At 47.5% G+C, this 25375-nt stretch overlaps 2 protein-coding genes across 21 annotated transcripts in view; both read left to right on the top strand.

The window, feature by feature from the left end:
* The window catches only part of Synj1 (synaptojanin 1), a 68133-nt gene extending 52663 nt beyond the window's left edge, over positions 1 to 15470 (top strand). For 4 of the 19 annotated variants that reach the window (XM_051191853.1, XM_051191844.1, XM_051191845.1 and 1 more), the window contains 9 exons: positions 1417 to 1626; positions 2608 to 2742; positions 3317 to 3355; positions 5211 to 5258; positions 6257 to 6295; positions 6450 to 6520; positions 7589 to 7697; positions 7896 to 8113; positions 12689 to 15470. In XM_051191853.1, coding sequence (XP_051047810.1) covers positions 1417 to 1626; positions 2608 to 2742; positions 3317 to 3355; positions 5211 to 5258; positions 6257 to 6295; positions 6450 to 6520; positions 7589 to 7697; positions 7896 to 8113; positions 12689 to 13474 — 1655 coding nt within the window. In that variant the 3' untranslated portion in view covers positions 13475 to 15470. Of the gene's footprint in view, positions 1 to 1416; positions 1627 to 2607; positions 2743 to 3316; positions 3356 to 5210; positions 5259 to 6256; positions 6296 to 6449; positions 6521 to 7588; positions 7698 to 7895; positions 8114 to 11205; positions 11230 to 12688 lie in introns of all 19 variants that reach the window. The other 15 variants (XM_051191859.1, XM_051191856.1, XM_051191854.1 and 12 more) reach the window with 9 other exon arrangements.
* A 1114-nt stretch (positions 15471 to 16584) lies between these two features.
* On the top strand, positions 16585 to 23738 carry Cfap298 (cilia and flagella associated protein 298). 2 transcript variants are annotated; one of them, XM_051191865.1, is made up of 7 exons: positions 16585 to 16856; positions 19874 to 20041; positions 21094 to 21161; positions 22083 to 22241; positions 22394 to 22525; positions 23090 to 23185; positions 23463 to 23738. In XM_051191865.1, exons 1-7 carry the CDS (start codon positions 16718 to 16720, stop codon positions 23571 to 23573), a joined length of 873 nt encoding a protein of 290 aa, XP_051047822.1. In that variant the 5' UTR covers positions 16585 to 16717; the 3' UTR covers positions 23574 to 23738. The 2 variants fall into 2 exon arrangements, with proteins under 2 accessions (XP_051047822.1, XP_051047823.1); XM_051191866.1 differs by lacking the exon at positions 23090 to 23185.
* The last annotated feature ends 1637 nt before the right edge of the window (positions 23739 to 25375 follow it).

Raw genomic sequence — 25375 nt, 5'->3', positions numbered from 1 at the left:
CATAGTAAGTGATATCGATGTAATGATGAATGCTAGTTAGTACGGTACCTCACGAGAAAGTTTGTAGTTAAAAAATAAAATCAAGGGGCTGGAGAGAAGGCTCAGTGGTGAATCTGTAACTCCAGTTCCAAGGGATCTGATGCCTCTTGTGGCCTCTTCAGGCACTGCACTGTGTTAAACGTACATACGTGCAAGCAAAACTCTCATGCACATAAAAATAAAGACATTTTTAAAGACAAGAAGAGAGAGTATAAACAGAAAGGAATGGTCCATGATATCTCATACGTCAGAGAGATGAGTAAAAAAAAATAAGGACAGGAACTTGTCTGATTTAGGGAACGGTGCTATTAGTGACTTTTGTAAGAGTAATTTTGTGGTGTGGTGAAACCGGATGGTGAAATTGCTCTGGGTGGAAGGTCAGGAAGTAGGGGTGCAGAGCAGCTGATTTGAAGTGAGAGACCCTGAGAATGCTAGCTAACGGGGCTGGCACGGAGGCGGAGGCCGATGTTGTGAGGGCGCTGACAGAAGACACGCACGGCCTCTGAGGAAGGTGGGGTGTGCTGGGCCTCCTCTGTTGTCTCCATCCATGCCTGCGTATCAGCTGTGTGGTGACGTGCAGCTCGCAGGAGGTACTTGGTGAAGGAGGCTCTATCTCCACACTTCTCTTCATTATGAACTTGAGGAACTCACATTATTGTAGGAATGGGACAATCCTCAGTCTCAGGAGACTTGAGACGCTGTGAGGTAGTGTTTGTGTGTGAGAGAAATAACAAACAAGAAATGAGAACTTTGAGACAACTGGGGGACCCAGGGGAGACGCTGAGGTCTGTGTGCTTTTCTTCAGGAAGGGGCGCGCACCAACCAGGGCGCTGTGGGAAGTCTGATGAAGGAGGGGTTTGTCGGCCAGGGCAGTGGGAGAACCCTGCGGCTGGGGTGGATACGTGAAGAGCTGCCTGGAGCTAAACACAGAAGAGAGCACATTGCACGGGGCTGCAAGAGCTAGGGCGCAAGCCGGGATCTTGGGGAAGGGAAAGAAAGGAGCCGAAGGCCCAAAGAAAGTGACCAGAGAGAGGTGTTGCGGGCTAGTCAGGGCCCCGTCGCCGTGCAGTCTGCGGTGTGCTGTCACAGTGTGGACAGTCCTGTCAGTGAGGACAGTGCCGGGCGCTCAGGTTGTTCCGCTTGCTGTCCATAGGACTTTGGTGTGTGCAGAGAGGGCTGTGACTCCTGTTGCCCAGGGCACCTGACCCCACTTCGCAGCCCTTAGGCAGGTGCCGATGAAAAAGCTGGAGGCTGGAGACTTCTGGTTACGACAGCAGTCCTCAGCCTGTGGGTCACGACCCCTTTGCGTCTTTTAGCCGTGGGAAGCCTAATCTGAAGTTCAAACGTTGGTGTCGTTGCTGGCCTTGCTTTTGGTAGGTGACGTCGATGACTATAGTGCTGAAGTAGAGGAGCTTCTTCCTCAGCATCTACAGCCATCGTCCAGTTCTGGCCTTGGCACTTCCCCAAGTTCCTCACCCCGGACCAGTCCCTGCCAGTCTCCTACAGTGCCAGAGTACTGCGCACCGTCTCTTCCCGTCAGACCAAGCCGCGCACCATCGAGAGCTCCAGGCCCTCCGGGTTCACAGGGTACGTACTTCACTTTAAATGTCTGGGACTCTGTCTAGCCAGCTTGTTTGAACTTTGGAGAACTGTTGTATCCTAGTTTTATTTCTTTTGCTGTGATAAAAACACTGACCAAAACAAGCTTGGGGAAGGAAGGATTTATTTGGCTTACAGGTTCATTAAGGGAATCCAAGGACAGGCGCTCAAAGCAGGAATCTGGGGTCAGGAGCTGAGGCAGATGCCATAGAAGAAGATTATGCTCCCTGGCTTGCCCCCTATGCCAGCTCAGCCCACTCTCCTGTCCCGCCTGGACCACCTGCCCAAGGGTGACACCACCCACAATGGTCTGGGCCTTCCCACACCAGCCATTAATCAAGGAAATTGGCCCTCGGGCCTATCTGATGGAGGCAAAGAATTCCTCAGTTGAGTTTACTTCCTCCGCTGACTCTCACACGTATCAAGTTGACAAGAGCTAGCCAGTAAGCACTGTTGAGCTTTTCAGCCCATGCACTGAGTGCCCTGTAGACAAGAGGCAGCTTTCCCCGACCATAGATAACTTAGTGGGCACACTTTCATCATCGCTCACTAAATGAGAATCCTATTGATGTGCTTAAGATTGTGTTTCACAACCTGTGATTTTCTATCTTACGATAAGAATGCTCGACTATTAGGGCTCTCCGCCCCCCCCCCCTTTCTTTGATGGCCAGCAAGCTGTGTATGACTTAATTCAAACAGTAAATTTTGTTCCTTAATGGAACTCCTCAGCAAATCACTTTCAGCATCTTTGCCATATAAGAGGTCAGCGTAGGGTAGCACCATGGTGCTCATGGTTCCAGAAGGTAGTTCCATGTAGACGGTCACTTTGTCCCATCCACGCTGAATATGGTTTACTTTGTTTAGTGCACACACGTGTTAGAGGAGACAATCGGGGCATTGTTGGTTGCATGTGCCCATCCCTTCCCACCAGCCCCTGTCGGCGCCTAACATGACCTGCTCACTTTGTAGGTTCCCCGGTTGACAGTCAGCCAGCACCCCAGAAGGACTCTTCCCAGACCTTAGAGCCCAAGAGGCCACCGCCTCCCCGCCCAGGCGCTCCTCCAGCACGTCCTGCCCCGCCGCAGAGACCGCCTCCACCTTCAGGTAACCAGTTACTTAGGGTGCCTGCCTAACTTAATCCTCCTCCTCCTCGGAAGAGCATTGTGTGTGTTTGTGCCGCTATTCTCCGGGATTGTGTGTGTGTTATGATCATTGTCATTCCTTAAGCTTTCCTGAAGGACTCTAAGGAGCAACAGGACAGTGTGTCATGTCCGGCTGCCTCTCTGCCTGTGCACTGGAGAAGCTTGTCTGGGTCTTGCTAATTTGATATGCTTAGGCATGTATGATGTTCTTGGATTAAACTGGGTTTAATTTTTTAAATTCCTCATCTGAAGCTTTATAGACAATTAACATTTATTAATTTATGGAAACTTTATTTTAGAACTGAAGAGCATACATGTTTTTAATATGTTTTGCATGTCTTTAAATGTTCTCTTAGCTACATACAGTGTTTACTTCCTGTGAGCATAAGCATTGAATGATAGTTTTGTGTATTGTCTAGATTTTACATAGTCATACATGATATGTGCTATCATGACTGTTGGAGCAGATCTTGACATTTCAACTCTTTATTTAATGTCATTTCCTTTCTGCTGCCTTATTTCTTATGAACTATAAGGGGCTAGGAGTCCTGCACCTGCTAGAAAAGAATTTGGAGGTAACCGTTTACATTTGCTATCCATTGTGAATGCTGGTTTATTACTGTTTTGGATTTGGAACTCTATAACTCAGGAGACAACCTTAGGCCTGTTTGGCAAGGGTCAGAATGATTGACATTTATACTCCAGGGTATAAAGTTCCAAACATTAATATTTCTGTTAACATATTAGAGCTTAGTTTTATCTGTGAGTAGAACTAATAAACTTTATCTTATTTTTCATTTTGAATAACTCATCAAATTGTTGTTTCATTTGTTTATATAAAACTATGATTTTTCTTTTCAGTGAGGGAAACTTTATTCAGTACTGGATGCTTTTATTTAGAAATTAATGTATGCTGGGCAATGGTGGCACACACCTATAATCCCAGCACGTGGGTAGCAGAGGCAGTGGATCTCTGTGAGTTCAAGGCCAGCCTGGTCTAAGAGTGAGTGCCAGGACTGCCAGAACTGTAACACAGAGAGACCCTGTCTCGAAAAATCAAAAAAAGTAATAATAATATGAAAACTGAAAGAAAGTAGGGCTGGGAATGTACCAAGTGTGCTTACCTGACATGTGCAAGCCATGGATTCAGTCCACAGCACTTATGCACACACAGAGGTGAGACTGGCAGCTCATTCTGAAGGGCCTGTTACCCAGAACATTTCCTCATAGGTAGGTAGGTAGGTAGATAGATATTAGATAGTTAGATGATAGGTAGGTAGATGATAGATAGATAGATAGATAGATAGATAGTAGATAAATAATAGATAGATGATTGATAGATATTAGATAGATATTAGATAGTAGATAGTTAGATGATAGGTAGATAGATAGATAGATATTAGATAGATAATAGATAGATAGATGATAGATAGATAGTAGATAGGTGATAGATGATAGATAGATATTAGATAGATGATGGATAGATAGATGATAGATAATAGATATAGTAGATAGATATTAGATAGATGGATAGATATTAGATAGATGATAGATAGGTAGATAGATAGATAGTAGATAGATAGTAGATAGGTGATAGATGATAGACAATAGATGATAGATAGGTGATAGATGATAGATATACAGATTCTTCTCAGAGCTTAGCAGCTCCAGCATTCATGCTCCTAAAGGCCTTGTCAGGACAGAGTTGATATCTTCAGCTACCTGTCATTGTTGGTGAACTGAGATTTAGGGTCAGTTGTAGCCAGCTAACACTGCTTAGGTAAAGATTTTGGTGACTTTGTAATAAGGATATCTACATGATTTGAACAGTGTAACTGTTAGGAAACATTTTTTTTTTCATTTCAGAATTCCATTTTACTAGGAAACCAATCTATAGAAAATAAATTTTTAAATGAGTGTGTGAAAACTTGTATCATATATTAGCAAACCAGTAGCTTATTTAGAAATGTGTTTCCATTTTAAAATGCCTCTGTTCATAATTCTTCTAGAGTTTATCTTATTCTGCAACTAGTAACCCTCTGAGACAGTAAGTCCAGAGAATACATCAGGTACTAACTCCTAAGAGTTATGCCTCTTCATAGACATGTAAGATGGACTTGAAACTTCATTTGTGATTATTTTCCTTTTGACTGTGGAATAATGTATTAGTAATCTAGATTTAAGAAATGATATGATTATAAAGTTTTGCATTAGACATTTTGGTTCCTCGCTGCTGGTGATTTCAGATGTGCAAAGGGAGCTGTGGCCCTTGCTTCTGCTCTTCCATTTGAAGAGTCAGTTTTGAGATGAAGTCGCTTTGATGACTTCCAAAGATGTCAACCATGAGGGACCCTTCATGAGAACAGCTGTGTGCCTGCCTTTCATCCTGGGCTCTGAACAATATATAGCTTTTGTTCTTTCTCTAAAAAGGTGTTGGAGCCCCTCCCAGTCCTGGGGTAGCTAGGAGAGAGATGGAAGGTAACAAGACTTTTGCATTATAGATATGGTTCTTGTTCTAAGTGTCAGCCCCTCCAGTGTTTCATTCATGGCTTACTAAGTCTTACCAAAGTCGACCTCTCCTGTCCTTACACACCTTGTGTTTTCTCTTTCCCGTGTGTGTTATATGTATATTTAGTTTCCAATGGTTATCCATTTAATGTCGCATCCCTGACTATGAAATTACTGTTGCGAGAAGAATGATTTCATTTTCTTTTCTTGAATAAGTCACATGTTTACCAATGCTCTTGATTAACCTGAAGGTTCATAAACTAGTAACTGTAAGGTCCTAGAATCTAGTATTTTTATAGATTTTCTTCTTTAAAAGGTGTTTCTAAATACTGTGGTACTGGACTAGATTTGCTTAAAGGGCCACTAAAATTGGGGCCATTTGTTAAGGCTACAATTATTTATGGACTGCTGTATTTGGTATAACCATTGTACTCGAATTACTTCCCAAGATGGCAAATCAAAGATAACGCTTGGTGGTGTCTTTTACTCTTCCTGTCCCCCAGAGTAATTTTCACTTTATCCTTAGGCCACCTCCCTGAGTTTGAACCATACTGTAACTGTATATAAATATGTGTGCACCTGTCTTCTGTCTTGACCCTGATAGTCTATTATAGATTCCAAAAGACCTCACCCTTAGATAACTTTACCCACAGTCATCCTGTACTATGACAGGCAAAGCTGTTAGAACTGTGGCTCAGGAGTCATTTGACATCCACGCTGTAAGGAGCAGCTGACCGGGTCTTCAAGGTTCATGGAGAGAGGTCTGCGAAGACTGTCTGTCACCTTAGTGTGACTTCCTGTGTCTCCCATGCAGGTTTCTCTAATACTCCAGTTTCTGTCTTGACACAAAGCTAAATGCTTGTTTTGTTACCGTCTTGTGCCTTTGTCTCTGCTGGCAATGAGCAGTGCAGCCAGGCGATGTTTTGTTGTTTACTTATGGCTGATTCTTTTTCCTTTCTGCTTCAAAGCACCCAAAAGCCCGGGAACAACACGGAAAGATACTATAGGTAAACATATTTGAATGTAGTTACTTCCCCTTAAAACTGGACCATGCACTAGACACTTGGAATAGAAGTACATGATTTCTTACTTCTCTTTACCTTTTTTTTTTTTTTTTTTTTAACTTACTTAAATTTACACAATGTGATGTCTTTGTTTCAGGGCGTAATCAGCCTTCACCTCAAGCAGGACTTGCAGGCCCAGGACCTGCTGGATATGCCGCTGCCAGACCGGTAAGTAACACCAGGCCTGAGTTCCAGTTACAGCTAATCTGTTTGTAACCTTGGAGAGAATCAAGAGACTTTGTATCCAAAAAAAAAAAAAGTACTAAAGAAAGACTTTAATTTATAATACACTACTTAAACTGGTTCTAAAGATAAAAATAGGAAGGCAGATGGCTTACAAGATTTTTTCTGTACTTTATAAATCTATAGCTTTCTGTTTAGCCTATGTTCCGTTATATATGTACAGTTTCTATCCTTCACTCAAATGACATTTCTCTGATCTCTAACAGTTATTCAGAAAGAAAAAGATAGGGCCACAGGGATGGCTCTGTGGGGTGAGGGCTTGCTGTGCAGGCCTGATGGTCTGAGCACCTGGTATCTTATTTCTATAACCCAGCTTTTAGATGGTAGAGGCAAGAAAAGTGCTATTGTGAGCCAAGGCCACCCTCATCTACTTATTAAGTTCCAGAGCAGCCTGAGACCACATTGTGAGACCTAACCTCAAAAAACCCAGACCCAAACCAAAGGAAGTAACTTTGGCTTTAAATAACTATTATGGGCAAACATACAGGGACAGAAACAGTTTTCGCCAACGTGTCTTCTGGCTTGTTTATTTAGACACTTAAGAATGATATTTCATGTCTTAAAAACCAGGGAGGGCAGAGATGGCCCGGTGGGTGAGAGCACAGGCTGCCCTCCCAGAGGACCCGGGTTCAGTTCCCAGCACCCACATGGCAGCTCACAGCTGTCCGAGACCCCATGTCCAGGGGATCTGACACCCTCGCACAGACACATGCAGGCAAGCACCAGAGCACACTTTTAAAAACGCCTGGGAGAGGTTGACTCTGAAGTCTTTTAGTGGGGGAGGTTTGTCTCCATCTTGTGTGCTCCCAAACTTCTTCACTCCTCATGACGTCAACCCTGCCTGTGGTCAGGTCCCTGCCCTGCATTGCAGCCAGCCAGGCACGTATTTATAGCCTAATAGTCTCCCCTGTGCGCATGTCTTTATCTTAATTTAAAGTATAGATGACACAATCACAAATGGAGTTCATGTCACTAGTATGTTCCCATCTCTAGACTATTCCAGCACGGGCTGGAGTGATCAGTGCTCCTCAGAGCCAGGCCCGGGCATCTGCCGGAAGGCTAACTCCTGAAGCTCAGAGCAAGCCCCCAGAGACATCGAAAGGTAGGCATGCTGGGCGCATGCTCTGTGCCACGCCCCTTTTCCACTTTCTCTTCCCACCATGCATAAGATCTAACTTACTCAAAAGGGGGGTCTTCCCCCTTGTGCCCCTGGAAATGAGGCTGTTGCCATGGAGAAGGGAAACAACTAGAAGCCATGGCTTTCAACACACTGCTGACGTGACAATCCTTGGTGTTTCAGGTCCAGCTGTCCTTCCAGAGCCACTGAAGCCTCAGACTGCGTTTCCTCTGCAGCCTCCACTGCCTCCACCTGCTCAAAAAATGCAGGAGCCTCTGGTCCCCATGGTGGCACCCATGCCTCCTTCTGGCGCCCAGCCGAATCTGGAAACCCCACCACAGCCCCCACCTCGGAGTAGGTCCTCTCACAGCTTGCCTGCAGACTCCTCGCCTCAGCTGCAAGTAAGTGTCACTGCTGAGCAAAGTGTCTCTGCACAGCTGTATAGAATAGAGGACAGTGTCTGCACAGCTGTATAGCGTAGAGCACACAGTGTGTCTGCACAGCTGTATAGAGTAGAGCACACAGTGTGTCTGCACAGCTGTATAGTGTAGAGCACACAGTGTGTCTGCACAGCTGTATAGAGTAGAGCACACAGTGTCTGCACAGCTGTATAGAGTAGAGCACACAGTGTGTCTGCACAGCTGTATAGAGTAGAGCACACAGTGTGTCTGCACAGCTATATAGAGTAGAGCACACAGTGTCTGCACAGCTGTATAGTGTAGAGCACACAGTGTGTCTGCACAGCTGTATAGAGTAGAGCACACAGTGTGTCTGCACAGCTGTATAGTGTAGAGCACACAGTGTGTCTGCACAGCTGTATAGAGTAGAGCACACAGTGTGTCTGCACAGCTGTATAGAGTAGAGCACACAGTGTCTGCACAGCTGTATAGAGTAGAGCACACAGTGTGTCTGCACAGCTGTATAGAGTAGAGCACACAGTGTCTGCACAGCTGTATAGAGTAGAGCACACAGTGTCTGCACAGCTGTATAGTGTAGAGCACACAGTGTGTCTGCACAGCTGTATAGAGTAGAGCACACAGTGTGTCTGCACAGCTGTATAGAGTAGAGCACACACTGTGTCTGCACATCTGTATAGTGTATGTAGCACAGTGTGTCTGCACAGCTGTATAGAGTAGAGCACACACTGTGTCTGCACATCTGTATAGTGTATGTAGCACAGTGTGTCTGCACAGCTATATAGTGTAAAGCACACAGTCCTGCACAGCTGTATAGCTTAGAGCACAGTGTCTGCATAGCATAGCATAGACCACGATTACCTTAATGACCAGGGTTTTAAGAGTAAACATGACCTGAAAATTTATTTTTTCCCACTTGAAGTAATAGCACCTTGAGATGACTTTAGTATCATTTGATTCCTTAAATGAATCGCATGCTAGTGGCTCTTTGAGAATTTTAAGGATGTTCTTGTTTGTTCATATGTGTTGCTTAAAAAAGAAAATCTCAGAGATCTTCAGGAGTGCTCAAGAAGTAATCCCAGGTTAGAAGGCAGAGGCAAAAGATCACACATTCAAGGCCAGCCTGATCAACAAAGTGAGCTCAGGCAGATCCCCTGATACAAGAGCCGGGTCCTTTAGGAAAGCCCAAGTGGCTCCTCATTTGTAACTTTTTAAACACTTTGTTTGCTTTAGGCAGGCACCTAATTATATGAGCAATAATATTATAGTCCTCTTATTGCTGAGCTGATGATTTAGTTTGGAGAGAGTCAAAATGTCCGTGTTTAGACATGGGCAGGGCGGTCAGCTTCCTGCAGACATGCCGTGGTTTGTCACTGCCCCCAATGCAAGCAGTAGCTCTTCTCTGTTGAGCTGCAATAGGTTTCTGAGGTTGCTGCCGTCACAGGAGTGCTCACACAGAAACCGAGGTGAGCACACCCTTCCATTGGCATCGCGCAGAAATGGCCCCGTGGCCCTGGCGTGAAGTCATGGGCACGCCTGTTGTCTCTCATCAGCAACGCTTCCAGGGTTAGATGATTGCTTCATGCTTGATCACTACGCATGAGTTAAGTGTTCTGTAGTTACATTCTGGGTTAGTTTGGTTGTATGCACGTAAGTAAAGTGGATAAAATTAAGAAGTACATTTTGCTGGATCACCATATACAAATTCTTTACTTGAAAATGCCATCAAAGCCAAAGTGATGTATAAATTTTTAGAAGTCCATAATTTGATTTAATCTGAAATATTGTATATTGCCAATAGCCTTTGAACATATATTATGAGTAGTAACTTGCATTTGTTTTACAGATAGATGGGTATATTGACCTAATTGGCAGACCAATTCTAATATAGATCTCTACTGCAAAGCAGAGACTAAAATAGCTAAGACTCATATTAGTTACTAGCAGTTGGTACTTGCTAGGCTGTTGCTAAAGAAAGCAATCGAAAAAATTAAGTGTTCTCAGCTGATGAATACTAAAAGTTAGTTTTTTTTAGGTTAAAGTGGAGGTGCTGAAGAGAATAAATATCTACTATTCTTTTCCCTCTTCCTCCAATCTTAAAGACTTATTTTTGTACTATCTACTACTCTTTAGAAAATTAGCAGGAAGGCAGACATCTTCGAAAGTAGCCAATTTGAATACTGTCAACACAGTTTTAAGGCATCTGTTTCAGAGCAGAAGTAGCTTGCTCTACCCACTCTGTAATGTCTGTGTCTCAGGTCCAGTTGGTACTGATTACAGTGCCTTGGACCTTTAATGTAAGCCTGCCCTTACCCTCCTGTCCCATCCCAACTGTTGCGTGTGACTCTAGAGTCATCAAGATGATGACAACTGAAGTTACAGATCGCCTGCTTGTGGGTCAGTGGCAGGACACTGACCTCACGGGCACATCCCCGGTTATCCCCAGCGCTGGGGGGGAAAGGAGGAGGTAAGGGAGTCAAGAGATAATAAGGTATGTCATACATTTAGGGTAGCATCTCTAAATTGCCAAATTTTGTTTATTACTTCTTATACATTTCACTGTTTACAAATAAGTTTCTGTGTTAGGAGATTCAGTATCTTAAGAATATCAGATTTTTTTAAATGCAGCCAGATTTATGTTAAAAGATTGTGATTTCAGTTTTAAACAGCAAAATTGGTTTCTTACCTTGTTGTACCTTCAAACTAATAAACAGTAAGAGAACTGGTTTTCTAAGTCTTTCAGAAAACTTGAGCAACAAGGCAAGGCTGGTCCTGACGTTTTTTAGACGATTGTTTGGCTGTGCTTCTGCAATGTGGAATTGTGTACACGTCTCTAAAACAGTGATAACAGAACTGGAGCTGCCTAGTGCTCAGCCTTGGCACTGCTAAGCTCACAGCCTAAGGCCCCAGAGAGGCAGGGGTATGTCTGCTCTGACAGTATCACCTGCAAGGGCTGCCCTCTTGCCCCTCATGTGACCTAGAGCCACAAGCTTCCCGAGGACCAACTGGGTGGGGCTGCGGCTGGTCTGGAGTTGTCCTAACTCACTTCTCTGATGTCTGTGTTCCTTTTCCCAAAGCAGGAGCAACCATCAGGGTAACAGGTACTGAGTGTTTATCACCTTCCATGTGCTGTCCATCTGTCTCCCCAGCACTAGATGCATGAGGCTCTCATCTCATACATCTAAAGTTCCACCCATTTTAAAGCCACTCCCCCACATTAATAAACTCTGTTACCATACCATAAACTCATATCTGCTTTTTTTTTTTTCCTAGCATTTTGGATTTTTAGGAACTGTTTTAGTTCTTGCTAATGCCTTACCTTTTTTTTTTTTTTTTTTTTTTTTTTTTGCTTTGTTTTCTATGCAAATTAACAAAACTAAAAAGTATAATTTCAAAAAGGCAAACAATTTGATATGAAAGCCTGCTTGGCTAACCCACTTTGGTTCTTGATTTCAACAATGGCATAATTATACCAATGCAAAATCCAGTTTTTTTTTTATTAGGTTTCTTTTGGGGGAAGTCTCCCCCCCCCCAGATAATTTTAGAAGCCAGATTCTGGTAAGAAAGAGTTGGTGATTTAGATTAAAATTAATATTTAATATTAATATTTAAGAAGCCCTTCCAACACCTTTCTCTGTAAAAGCACCCCTGATGTCATCACAAATTCCCAAACCCTGCGTAGATCACACGTTAACTACATTGCAGTAGATGGCGGTGTGGGTCTTGCTGTGTTTCCAAGCTGCTATCATCTGGGCCCTGCTGGGTCCGGGCCCAGCCAGGTCTGGGTGGGTGGTCAAGGGATGTAGGAGGAGCTGCAGTCTTTGTGGCTGTGAAGTTGACCCTGAGCACTCTTCTCTGGCTCTCAGCTCAGGGCACAGCTTCCTTTTGATTTTACAGTTTTTAGAAAGTGGAGTGCCCCCTCCATATAAAGAATCCTTGCCTTTATTGTCTTGCTTGATAGGATGAGGAAGGTCCATTAAGGAAAAATGTAGCATTCAGTGAGTAAGTCTACAGAGGCCAGCTAGTATTAAAAAACAAAGAACCTTTGAAAATTTACTTTTCCAAACAGAGAAGCTCCATCTATAGTTTTAGAATTTATGAATATGTTCATAAATTAGTTTTTATTCATAAAATTGAATTTATATAGGGAATTCAGGTGAAAATATAGCCTCATAGATGGGTGTTGGAAGTTTATTATGCATATTTACCAAAAGCTCTTCTCATATTAAGCTTAAGTTTGTGTTAAAATTTAAAAGAATAGGATGTGAACAAACTGATTATGTTATACAATTCTCTTTCTTACCATTATTGAATGCAAGAATTTATTCCATCACATTTCTTTGAGATTTAAAACATGGATTTAATAAAAGGATTGATTTGGTTATAAATTCTTCAAGAACATAATCTTAACCTATTTCATCCTATTTATTAAACCACCAAAGTGAAGACCTATAGTTACTTTTTAGTTTCTAAATTTGTATAGTTGCTCAAGAAAAGGAGAAATAAAAAATAAGAGAAGTATTAGTAAGAACCAGCCACTCAGCATTCACTCTTTTACAGGTAAAAACAAATGGAGTTTCTGGTGTCAAGCAAGAGCCAGCGTTGAAGAGTGACCCATTTGAAGCTCTCTCCCTTAGTCTGCTTGCTGTATCAAAGGCTCAGCTGTCTGCTCAGATGTCACCTGTTCTAACCCCAGACCCAAAGATTCAGTTGCCTTCTGCATCGCAAAGTAGTGTTAACTCTTTGAGTTCTGTAAGCTGCATGCCAGCCATGTCTCCAGTTCCAGCACGGAGCAAGTCACAGGGGAGTATGGGGAGCTCTGCGAACCCGGTCCCCAGCCTGCCCAGCAGGAACCCTTTCACAGACATGACTGCTGCCCCTGGAAATCCATTCCGAGTTCAGTCTCAAGAGTCGGAGGTAACTTCTTGGCTCTCCAAGGAAGAGCCTGCTCCTGACAGCCCTTTCCCCCCTCTCATGCCTCTCAGTCGGGGCACCAGCAAGCCGTCAACTTCACTTGATGGTTTTGAGGACAATTTTGACCTGCAGAGCCAGCCTACAGCAAAAACAAGCAACCCCAAAGGATGGGTAACCTTTGAGGAAGATGACAACTTTCCTACAGCAGGGAAGTCAAAGTCAGTTTGTTCAGACACACTGGGTAACGCACCAGCTTCATTTGATGATGACTGGAATAAAGGTACAAGTGTTTCTTTCTGTGTGTTGCCAGCCAGAAGACCACCACCTCCTCCTGTCCCTCTGCTCCCGCCCAGCACGAGCTCATCCTCTGCAGGACCTTCCACAACCCTGGCGTCTAAGGCGTCTCCCACACTGGACTTCACAGAAAGATAGTTATCTGATGGGAAGGGAGTTTGTGCTGGTTTGGTTTGGCTGTTTGTTCTGTTCCGTTGAGGTAGAGCAGAGAGAATGGGGCATTAGTTATTCTTTATGTGCAATAAGTGATCATTAAGTGCACTGATAGCTGTGTAAACATCACTAGAGGGTGTGGCAGAGCTGGAGTTTGTGTATACTGGAAATAACAAAGACACCCTCTTAGTAACTGGAGTTCTGGTCTTTCTGTTCAGATGAATAGGAGAGAGCAGGAGCCATTTTAAAAAGTGCTTAAAACTACTTTAAAAATAATCCTTACTCAAAAAGTCACATAAAATCACAGAGAGCCAACACAACTGTAGCTGACATTGCTGCCAGCCCGCTGTGCTCGTGACCATTGGTATTCATGCGTATTTACCAAAGAGCTTCCAGAGTCACAGGGGAACAGTTCTGAAGGCCTGTGTGTGTATACATTGTATGCATATGTTTGTATACACACAGACATACGTGTACACATTTACGTATTAATAACACCTAAGTCTTGAGATACGATTCAGATCTAACTTACCCAGCAGTTCTGACAATGCCGTTTTCAGGGTCCCCTTATCGAAAGGATGGCTGCCTCCCAGGTGCTTAGACACCTTTACTAATTTTAAATCCCAGAGCAGAATAACAGCTTTAGAGAACTGCCATCCTTTATTGTCATATACTCCAGCCCTTCAGATTCACCCTCAGCACCTCCCTCCCCTGCACCTCTGCTCTGCCTTTCTCTGGGGGAGGGTATACGGCAGTGTAGACACATGCCACCAAGCTACACTGCTCTCTGCTGCGTGGCCCTCTCCCTCCCCCCCCCCTTCTGTCTGCTGCTTTGCCCTGGAGCGTTGCTTCCCTCCGGGAAAGCAGCTGTTGAGTGCTCTGACCTGGGAACATAGCCCATTGGCGTTCTCTCCCATGTAAGGCGCCATAACACATCTATGATGCTGCTTTAAGGGTTTAGAGGCTATACCTCACATTTGCTGTGGATTTTGTCTCCTGCACTGCCGGTATGCAACCAGTCTTGCTTTTATTTTGTGAAGAAGTACACAGAATTTTTACAAAAATCAAAACATAGTATTTTGCTATTAAGTAAGCCAGTTGGGAAACTCCCTAAGGTGGTGTTGGGTTGGTTGCCAGTTGAAGTTGAAATCATAGTTACCCATTAAGACTTAATGTTCTTTTTACATAAAGTTACATGCGTACATGCAAGTTCCTACGTCCACATGAACCTTTAAAGACCTGTATTTGTGAGGCTAGAGACAGTTTACGGCTGCCGTCACTTCCATGTAAAAGCACAGCGCACCGCGTAGAGCAATGTTAGGACAGAGCACCTTTGCAAACAAATGCTCAGTGTTATCAAATACTGTATGTATAGAAGCAATCCCCTGCTGCAGCCACAGTTGCTGTCAGCGGTCACCCCCCCTGAGTTTTATATTGTGCTTGTTGGGTTCTAATCATTTCAGCCGTAGTAGCTTTTCAACTGCACTGTTACTATAGCAGTGTGCTTCAACATGTGACTTGACTTGTTGAGACTGTGGCTGTGACACCTGTGTGACTCGTGTGTATGGTATCCACTCCCCATCAGCAAGCTGAGCCACCATTAGGAAACCGAAGCAGTGTGACCCTCAGGTGTAAAGCCACTGTAAAGTCTGTAGAGTAGCCGCTCAGCCCTGTCCACACTGCTGAAAACGCACAGAGAAGTGAAAGCTTGCTACAAAAAAACAAGGACATTGTGTGTGAACATTTACCAGCTCTGGTCAACACAGAGCAGGAAATAGACACTAAGAATCTCTGTGAATGTCTGTTCTCTATAGTAGATTGCTGTTTATATGTATGTAAGAGTTTTATTGCTTATGTGGCAAACAATATTTATAACTATATACTTCATAGAAGTACAGTATTAAAGTCAGTGGTATACATTCTGTACATATCCTGTGAAATGTGCTGTCATATGAAATAAATATATCTGTCTTTACCACTAGCTGCTTTACTCAAGGGGAGTTTTTTCTCGGCCATTTTTTTTTTTTTTTTTTTTTTTTTTTTTGTATTTTACATATGCAAAGTTCATGACATTTGGAGAAAGTCAGTGCTCTTTTCTTTCGTGTGTGTGTGTGTGTGTGTGTGTGTGTGTGTGTGTGTGTGTACATCATACATTCTTCAATAAGTAGTTTATTCTGGAGTCAAATTTGAATGAGCATGGCAGATTTAGATTACCACAAACTCCATGTTGTACCCTGGAAAGCAGTTTCATGAAGTTTTATACTCTATAGACATAAGGCATGGCGAGTTTCAGATACATCAGAGAGGCAGCTCCAGAATGATGCAGGAAGTTTTTCTGTGGTCATCGATGATATTTGATGACATTTTTAACTTTTGGTTATAGATTTTGCAGTGTTTCGGGATGTTACTTCTGCCAGGCGAGAGGCAGTGGTTAGCCGCTCTGGTGCAAAGGCTAGCAGAGGCAGGGAATCAGCCTGGGCAGCTGCAACATTCCATCGTTCCCACATCACTGCTGCATAATCAGCTGCTGAGGCCGCTTCCTTTTTCCACCTACAAGTAATAAATAATATAAAGCACCAAAACACAAAACTATGAGTTTGGAATCATTTCAAGGATACATAGCAATTACCCTCTATGTATTCCTCTATTTGAACTTCCTCTGTCCGTTTGTTTTGTTTCCTCTTTAACACGCGTAAAGCATCAAGGGAGCCCCGAGCTCCCTGAAAACCAGCGCTGCGCCTGCTTGCCCTTGGTGATACTGTGGGGATCAGGCTTGGCTGATCTGAAGCAGAAGGCATTTCCGGGGGGCGATCAGTGCCTGCGCGGAATGGAGTCCTTCTCAACCCGGAAGCCGCGGTGCTCCGCCAGCTCATCTGCGCAGTCTCCCGACAGTCCGCACACCCTCTGGCGGCTTGGCTTGGCTTCCGGTTGCCCGGGCAACCGCCACTTCCGCTGTGCAGCGTCGCAGCCTTCCCCGCGCGGGTTCCGGCGGGGCGCTGCCGGCCCGGCAGGCTCAGCGTGTGACTGTCGCTCCTGGCAACAGCCACTTCCGCCAGCGTGCGCCGTTCTTTCTTCTCCCCCGGCGGACGCGCAAGCCCGAGTTGCGGGGTTCCGCCGCCGAGCAGCAGTTGGGCTCGCCGCCGTGCGCTCAGACCGTTCTCTCGGGCCTGCGGGCCGCGTGTGCCCTGCCTGCCGCCCCGACGCCTCGGCGGGGCCGTCGGCGCAGCCATGGTGGTGCTGCACGTGAAGAGGGGCGACGAGAGCCAGTTCCTGCTGCAGGCGCCCGGGAGCACCGAGCTGGAGGAGCTCACGGCGCAGGTGACCCGCGTCTACAACGGGCGGCTGAAGGTGCAGCGGCTCTGCACAGGTCCTGCAGGGCGGGGTGCAGGGCGGGGTGCAGGGCGGGGTGCAGGGCGGGGTGCAGGGCGGGGTGCAGGGCGGGGTGCAGGGCGGGGGCCCGGGCTTGTGGGGGCTCGGGGAGGTCTGCAAAGCTTGCAGCGGGGCGCCCGCGCCGAGCCTGGATTTGGCGTCCCAGGAAGTGCGAGTGGTCGAGGTCGAAGGGCAGTGGGAGAGGCCAGAAAGATCCGGAGGGACGGGGAAGGTAGCTAGGGTGAGGGTGTCGTGCTAGCCGCGGGGAGGGGGTAACTTTGAGGGCTAAGTCCTGGCTTTGAGACGGCCCATCAAAAGTGAGAGACGCTGGGAGGCCTTGGTGTTGCTTTCTGTCTCCTAGGAAACACGAGTTGTATTTGCATTGTAGAGAACGCCTTAAGACCCGTTATATTTTCCCCTAAGTATACCACGGCTTTCAAAACAGACTGTATGTTAGATGGCGTTTTAAAAAGTAAAGCATTTCGGGAACGAAAACTCCCGGTCTTCTTTAACATTGTAAGTTGAAGCTGTGGTAAGGATGTGAGAGTTGTGAGGGTGAATTTAGAGCCCATGGGTGTGCTGTGTCACACACTAACTTCCCACAGTTCTTAGTGTCTTCCTCAGAGGAAGGCAAAGAAGAAAGAGGAAAGGAAGGCAAGCAACATAGCAAGGCTCAAATTACGTGTGTGTGTGTGTGTGTGTGTGTGTGTGTGTGTGTTTATGCTGGTGTAGGTTTGAACACGTACGAGATAGGAATAATAGAAAACAAAACCATGCATTTGAATAGTAAACATGAAGTGAATTTTCTCACTTTTCAGGGATAGTTGCTGTCCCGGGCACTTTAAATGTTCAAACCTGTCTAAAATACCTGTCATGTGACTAGGGTTCCTGTAAAATCAAACAAGTTAACGGCTTTCTTATTCCGGGAGGGAAGAGCGGCAACACTGGACTCAAAGCCCGGTGCTGTGGAGCTGTGTAGGCTCTGCTCTGCCATCCCGAGCACCCGGACCGTGTCATAGGCCAAGGCTGGCTGCTGCTGTCACCCCATGGCCCTGACATGTCCAAACTGCTGGGAGACCCACAGGCTGCACCTTCACCAATGGCACCCATTGCCTCCTGGCCTCTCTTCAGGGTCCCTGTCCCTGCCACATGATCCCTTCAGTCCTGGGGTTCCTGCAACTGAAGCTGCACCTTCCGCCAACAGCCCTCCCTGGCCTCTTACTGCGCCCGGCCTCTACCTTTCTCCATGACCCCTTCATGTCGCCCCAGAACTAGGACCATGTGGGAGGTGCTTATGCATGACAAGTTTGGCTGCAGGCAGGAGATCAGCGTTGGCAGCCTTAGGACCTCAGCTTCTGTCCGCTGACCCCACGGAAGCATTTCCCAGAAGAGCATTTTGCCTCGATGCTGTTGCTATCTTCTCATCCACGGCTGACTGGTGTGACGTCTCAGCTCCAGCAAGGTGGTTCCAGCCTCTTGTTAATCAGCTCCAGCTGGCCAGAACCACAGATTCTTAATGCAGAAAATCTCGTGAATGGTGTTCTGACTTTGTTTCCCTCTGTCATGAGCCAGACCTCCATCATCTGCATTGCTCACACAACAGCCCGTTAAGCGATGAGCACTCGATGGCGTTTTCCAGCACAGAGTTCCAAACACTCACACAATTGTCCCCAGAACATGGCCAAGTCTGTCATGCTCCAGGATCCTAATGCCAGTTTCTGTCTTTGGTAGCTTTCTGTGGCTGTGGGGGGAGGGGGACAAACAATTTGGGGAGGAATGAGTTTATTTCTTTTTTAATGGTTTAGTCAGGTCAAGATCTCAGCAGTAACCTGGAGGCAGGAGCTGAAGCAGAGGCCACGGAGGAAGACTCCTTCACTGGGCTTGTTTTGTCTGCCACTTGACACCAGCTGCCCATGGGTGGCGCCCCCAAACTGTGCTGGGCCCTCCCATCAATCAATCTAACAGGCATCTTCTCACTTGAAGCCCCCCTCTGCCTAGATTTGTGTATGCTTGTGCCAAGTTGACAAAAAACCAACCAGGACAGTTCCCTCAAATCCTTCCGAGTGATTTGTCTAAGTTGTTTGTCAAGAGTTTGTGTAAAGTTTTATGAGAGGATGTGTGTGTGAGAGAGAGACTTGGGTGTTGTGTGACCTTGGCTTTTTGTTTTGTTCAAGGCTGGTAACAAAGCTGGCTGTGAGCAAGCCCCAGGGATGCCCAGGTCTCTCCCCACCCCCAGTATGACGGAGCTAAGCGCTTTATTACATGGGTTCTGGGATCCAAGTCTGTGCCTTACACAGCAAGCATTTTACCAAGTGAGCCTCCATGTAAGGTCCTCATGAAGCATTAGCCTCAGATCACAGCACTGTAAGTTAGGAAGGCGGGGAAGTTTAAGCAACTGCCATGCCTCTCTCACAAGGTGTCATTAAATGGGGCCATCTGAGATTCTCCTTGGAAATGGCAAGGCTGTGTGGGTAGGCTGTGTGGTAGACTGTGGATAGGCTGTGTGGATAGACTGTGTGGTAGACTGTGGATAGGAAGGAGGCTGTGTGGATAAGCTGTGTGGGTAGGCTGTATGGATAAGATAATGGATAGGATGTGTGGATAGGAAGTGTGGTAGACTGTGGATAGGAGGCTGTGTGGATAAGATGGTAGATAGACTGTGGATAGGATGTGTGTGTAGGCTGTGTGGATAAGATGGTGGATAGACTGGATAGGATGTGTGTGTAGGCTGTATGGATAAGATGATGGATAGACTGTGTGGATAGGCTGTGTGGGTAGGCTGGTCTTTAAGTGAGCGTTAACCTTACAGCTTCTGAGCACAGAGCCTTAGACTGTAGACTTTGGGGGTGGGGTGCAGCACCTGGAGCTCGCTGTGCTTCCGCTGGCTGAGGGTGAGTCGGTGACTTTGTCTTGAGTGCCTCTGGTACAATACTTTACGTGCGCTCCTGTGGAGTCGAGGTGTGAGTGGTCACAGCTCAGGAGTGTGCCGTCCCCTCGCCCGCCTCCGTTTTTCAGAGATGGAAGATCTGGCGGCGCACGGCGTGTTCCTCCCCCCGAACATGCAGGGGCTGACCGATGAGCAGATCCAAGAGCTGAAGCTGAAGGACGAGTGGGGGGCGACATGCGTGCCCAGTGGGGGCTCCGTTTTCGAGAAGGACGACATTGGACGGAGGAATGGGCAAGGTAAGAGGCGCTCTCCCGCCTTTGCACAGGGAGGCAGCTCTTTACGCTGAGAACTTGGAGCCAGCAGGATGGCTCTGTAGATAAGAATGCTTGCATATAACCCTGATGACTGAGTCTGGTGCCCAGCTTCCATGACGGAAGGAGAGAACCAACTCCACAGAGCCCACATGTGCCCCCTGCACACTGGAGCATGCCCACACGTCATACAGAAAAAAAAATTAGTGTGGTCTCATCATTTCTTTGCAAACTTAGAGCATATTGCACCGTGAAACTCCTGTGCTAAAACCCCAGTCCAGGATGAGTCACGCAGAGGACCCCTCGAGAGGCCAGCTGGCACCGCCTGAACTGTCCCCTCTATGGGGTAGACAAGCCATGCGATTGCCATTCCTGTGGGTCAGAATGGGCCAGTGCTGTACGAGTCTCCCTGACTTCAGGGACTCTGAACCCACTGTGCTTAGTTTTAAGCTTGGGAGTTATGATTTGGTGTTGTGTGCCACATTTGGACAGTTATCAGGTAAAGGTATGTGGTCAGGCAGGCACACATGTGTAATCCTAGCACTCAGGAGTGTAAGACAAGAAGATCAGGGCTACATGGAGAGACCGTGACTCAAAACAAGTGTGTGCATGCATACATACATGCCTACATACATACATGAAGTTCTGTTGCCTTCAGCCCATCGCTTACTGCCCGTGTTTGCTTTTAAGCCGCTGTGACAGGGTTGAGTCACAGCGTTAAAGCCTCAGGGGCCCAGCGTATTTTCCCGTCATTTGCTGGTGCTACCCTCTCGGTGACTACTCTGGCCTGTTTTCGTAGCTTTCCCCAAACTGCATAAAAGCCACTGCGGACCTCTCCCTGGTGTGGGGTCTGCCTAGCTTCCCGCGTCTCTTTCCTGTGTCTCCTTACGCCCTGCTTGTCCATTCCAGACTCGCAGGCTCGCTTCTCCTGGCTCGGCAGGATTTTTAAAAACCCTGTGTTTGACAGCTGTCTCCTGTCCTTTTTGTTTGTTTGTTTGTTTGTTTGTTTTTGTTTTTTATTTTTCTTTTTTCAATAGCTCCGAATGAGAAGATGAAGCAGGTTTTGAAGAAGACGGTAGAAGAAGCCAAAGCGATAGTGTCTAAGGTCAGCTCCTCAGTGGGACGGATGTGGGACGGATGTGGACGGATGTGGGACGGATGTGGACGGATGCCCCTCTGTCTTTGAACGGTTGCGGTTAGCTGCCAGCCCACGCCTCGTCCCCTCGGCTCTCTGCTCCCCACCTTCCTGTTGCTCTCTTTCCTGTTGCTCTCTGGTCTTTCTCTGCCTTCCAGGGGCAAAGCAGATAAGCGTAATTGAGGAGGGCCCTGGCTTTCCGTCTTCATGGTGATGACAGTTCCCGCTGCGCACCAGAGGGTTTTGTTGTCTGTGGGAGTGAAGGTCTCAGCCATCACCTGTACTCTTCCGACTCTTCTTGTTCTCTGAAGAGAGCTCAGGGAGCTAAGGAGGGAGTGTGGTGTAGCCCGTAGATGCAGGGTTGGTAGACGCTTACGGTAATGTGCCCTGTGATCGTCTCCAGAGCTAACACAAACCCTGTTCACACATTCTTGGCACTTACTGCTCTTAAGGGCTTCTGGCATGCTGAGAATCAGGGACAGACATTGGATACAGTCTTTAATGGAAGGCCTCTCGAGTCTCTTCAAGGCCTTCTGGCCGATGTCCCTGCAACTCCATATCGTACCCCTGCAGACCCTTGGGACCCATTTCCTGGCTCTTGGTGGGCTCTGGTTGTCCCTTTCCACTGCCACCGCCCAGGGCTGTACCTGTGTGGGACACCCTGCTCCGTCTCCCCCCTCGCTCCCTCCTCGCAACTGCTGCTCGGTGTGGTGTGGGTCTGCCCCCAGCACTGCAGACCTCGCTGGAGCCACTCACCTGGGCCACGGTGTCCTCAGCTCAGCCCCGAGGTAGACATCAGTCGCCTGGAGAGCAGCAGCTGTGGCTGTGTGGCAGAGCCTCTGAGGGTCTTATGTGGGGACCTGTTGACAGTGATGCCTGGTCAACTTTCAGAAACAAGTGGAAGCTGGAGTCTTTGTTACCATGGAGATGGTGAAAGATGCCCTGGACCAGCTTCGAGGTGCAGTCATGATCGTTTACCCCATGGGGCTGCCACCGTACGATCCCATCCGCATGGAGTTTGAAAATAAAGAAGATCTGTCAGGAACGCAGGTGTGCACAGAGATGTGGGGAAAACAGGGTGCTGTGACCCGCCCCCCCCCCCGCGTGCAGCGTGCAGGGCCTCCAGCCAGGCTCCGGGGGCCGGGTGGGATGCGGGGGCCTCTCCTCTTCAAGCTGTTCATGTAGTTGTACGTTGACCCCAGGCAGCACTGGAGGTCATTCAGGAGTCAGAGGCGCAGCTGTGGTGGGCTGCCAAGGAGCTGCGAAGAACGAAGAAGCTTTCTGATTATGTGGGCAAGAACGAGAAAACCAAAATCATCGTGAAGATCCAGCAGGTGAGCGAGCGCTTCTGCATCGCCAGTCGGTGCTGTGTTCACCTTCGTTTTGATGAAGTTTCACACAGAGGCCAGCCATTTTTAAACCCGTGCATACTTTTAGCCCTTGTTGACCCCCAGTTTAAAGTAGAAATCTCCTTTTTGTATGATCTCAACCAAAGAAGCAGGTCCACTTGCAAACACGTTCTAGTGATGAAAACTTCAGCCAGGACGGGTTATAGGGTGTTTGAGGCTGCTGGCGTTCTGTGCTGAGGAGGGCTGGAGGTGTGGGGAGCCATCCACCTGTGTAATTGTGGGAATAAGACTGTAGGTTTCTGTCTCCCGGGCTGTGGCTCTGAGTGTCCTCCCGTGGACGCAGTGGATCACTCGGGAATGGCCGTGTTAGAGATGGCGTCCACTACAGGTCCAGCGCCCCTACAGCATTGTTTCCCTGACCCCATGTGGCTTATCAGCTTGCTGTCTTCGCTGTTGGTGGAGACAGTTATAAAATAAGCACCTGTTAGGCTCTGATGTCCCCTGCAAGGGTATCTCTGTCCCCAGTTTACTCTGCTTTTGCCTTTTCAGAAGGGGCAGGGGGCACCAGCCCGAGAGCCGATCATTAGCAGCGAGGAGCAGAAGCAGCTCATGCTGTTCTACCATAAGAGACAGGAGGAGCTCAAGGTAACCATTGGGTGAGGGCGGGTGGCAGAGCAGGGGGGACAGATATTCAGGGAGGGCAGCAAAGCCAGGGCCACAGCCTGTACCCCGGGCCTCACCCGTGGGTGGGATCCTGTGAGGACCAGACAATATAGGGATGGGCTTTCCGTGCTCTCCAAGGCTGTCACCAGCCCTAGACCCTGGAGGCTCCTGCTGGTGTTGGGGGTGAGTGGCAGGACGTGACCCAGACTCTTTCCTTGGTCTGTGTGAATCTCCTTCCTGAAACGCTGTCTGTTTCCAGAAACTGGAAGAAAATGACGATGACTCCTGCTTAAACTCGCCATGGGCTGATAACACCGCATTGAAAAGACACTTTCATGGGGTAAAAGACATAAAGTGGCGGCCCAGATGAGGCCCGCCACTTAACGAGGCCATCAGAGCCACTGGCCCGCCTTCCTTGAGCAAAATAATTCTAACCTATACAAGACATGGAGGTCTCTATTTTCCTGGTTTCTTTTAGTTTGAATTTTTGAAATAAGTCTTTCATCATTTTAGAACTTAATAAATATATGCTCAAAAGAAAGTGTGCACATGGTTCTGAGTCTAGGGCATCTGTGTTTAGGGATGTCCCTGCAGCCTTGTCCTGGGAACTGAACGCAGTTCCCAGGATTTGCGTTCAGAGGACTTGAGTTTCCATAGCAGGATGGGTTCCGCCGTGGCCACTAGAGGCCGCCAGCTGCAGGCTTGCCTTCCAGGTCAATGGGGTGGAGTCATTTTAAGGCACTGGGGTGGGGCTTCCACCTGTGGGGACATGTCAGATGCTTACGTTACTATTCATAACAGTAGCAATGAAATGATTTCATGGTGGGGTCCCCACAGCGTGAGGAGCCGTGTTAAAGGGTCACAGCATTAGGACGGTTGAGACCCACTGTTCTAGGGCACCTACTTACAGATACGCCCGGGTTAGGCGTGGCTCCCGGTCGGTGCCGGCCCCCATAGGGTCTTATCTGCCAGGAGGAGAGGCCAGCTGTGATGGAGGGTGGTGGCCAGCTAGGCTAACCTGGAGTCTTGATTCTGTAGTTAACCTTTGAAGTCTCCTTCACCAAAACAGGGGAAAGCACCATTCCTGGCACAGCCAGGCCAACTCGGGGCTCAGCGTCCTCTGACCCCGTGCTGCCGATTATGTCCTCGGAACTGATGACGCCAGGTCTTGGCAGCTAGCTTGGCTCTGTGACCACGTGCGGAACATACCTGTTCACTGGTTTTTTTTTTTTTTTTTAAACTCACTGTTCCCCAAGCCACTAACCCACCCCACCCTCACCCCCGAACCTATCCACAAATGAAGTGCACCCCAGACTTCTCCTGTGGTTACATGTGTCCTAGAGACACACTCACCCTTGACCTTGGCCTCCAGGATGCTGGCCCAGTTTAGAGGAAATTGTTCATGCTCCCTGTGAGGGAGAGGGGACACTACTGTTCCCTGCCCTGGCCTTCCTGTTCCACCATCCCTCCCACACGGGTACCCAGGCTTAACCACACCCTTGGAAGGGGTTGTGGGAGCCAGTGGGACAGGTTCCGCCTACTCAAAGGCCACCTTCCCTGGAGCCGGCATCCCTCGCCTTCCCTGGAGTCGGCATCCCTCCTGTGGCGAGAACACAGCCCCCTGTTCTGTCTGTCCTGTCTGGCTGCATCGTTAGAACATGCTGGCTCACACAGCATCATTTATCTAGATGTCCCCACCCCACTTGGGAGACCTTGGGCTTCTGGGAAGAGCCCTGGGCTGAGCCCCAAACCTGGAAGCTCTCCCAGAGGCATTGGCCTCCACCCCCTCTTCACCCTCTTGGGTGGCTGCTCAGAGCGGTCCCCCGCTGTGCTGCTCCCCAAAGCCAGATGTAGCTGGCCATACGCTATGCTTCTGCTATTTTGATTGATCAAATTCTGTGGGAAAAAAAAAAGAGTTTCTATTTCCTCTAACTTTGATTATAATTTTTAAGTTTCTCCTTGAAATGTTTTGGCCTTGGATGACATTTGCTCTTAGAGCCTGTAGTTGTATCTGGGGAGCCGGCTGCTTTGCCTACGCATAGTATGTGTGTAGAACATTCATGCTCAGAATTTCATCAAGAGTGAGTCAAGGCGTATGGTCAAAGCAGAGCTCCTTAGGGACTATGTCAGGGTTGCTAGGAACTGGGGTGCTGTCGCTGGCCCAGACATTGG

Source organism: Phodopus roborovskii, unplaced genomic scaffold (assembly GCF_943737965.1).
Source record: "Phodopus roborovskii unplaced genomic scaffold, PHOROB, whole genome shotgun sequence".
Classification (NCBI taxonomy): domain Eukaryota; kingdom Metazoa; phylum Chordata; class Mammalia; order Rodentia; family Cricetidae; genus Phodopus; species Phodopus roborovskii.
Note: the sequence above shows the minus strand (reverse complement) of the source record. Positions and strands in the feature narration are given on the sequence as shown.

Coding starts and splice junctions, on each gene's coding strand:
- Cfap298 (XM_051191865.1), top strand. CDS start 16,718: ATGGTGGTGCTGCACGTGAAGAGGGGCGACGAGAGCCAGTTCCTGCTG. Junction 16,857..19,873: donor GGTGCAGCGGCTCTGCACAG/GTCCTGCAGGGC, acceptor TCCGTTTTTCAG/AGATGGAAGATCTGGCGGCG. Junction 22,242..22,393: donor AAGATCTGTCAGGAACGCAG/GTGTGCACAGAG, acceptor CGTTGACCCCAG/GCAGCACTGGAGGTCATTCA.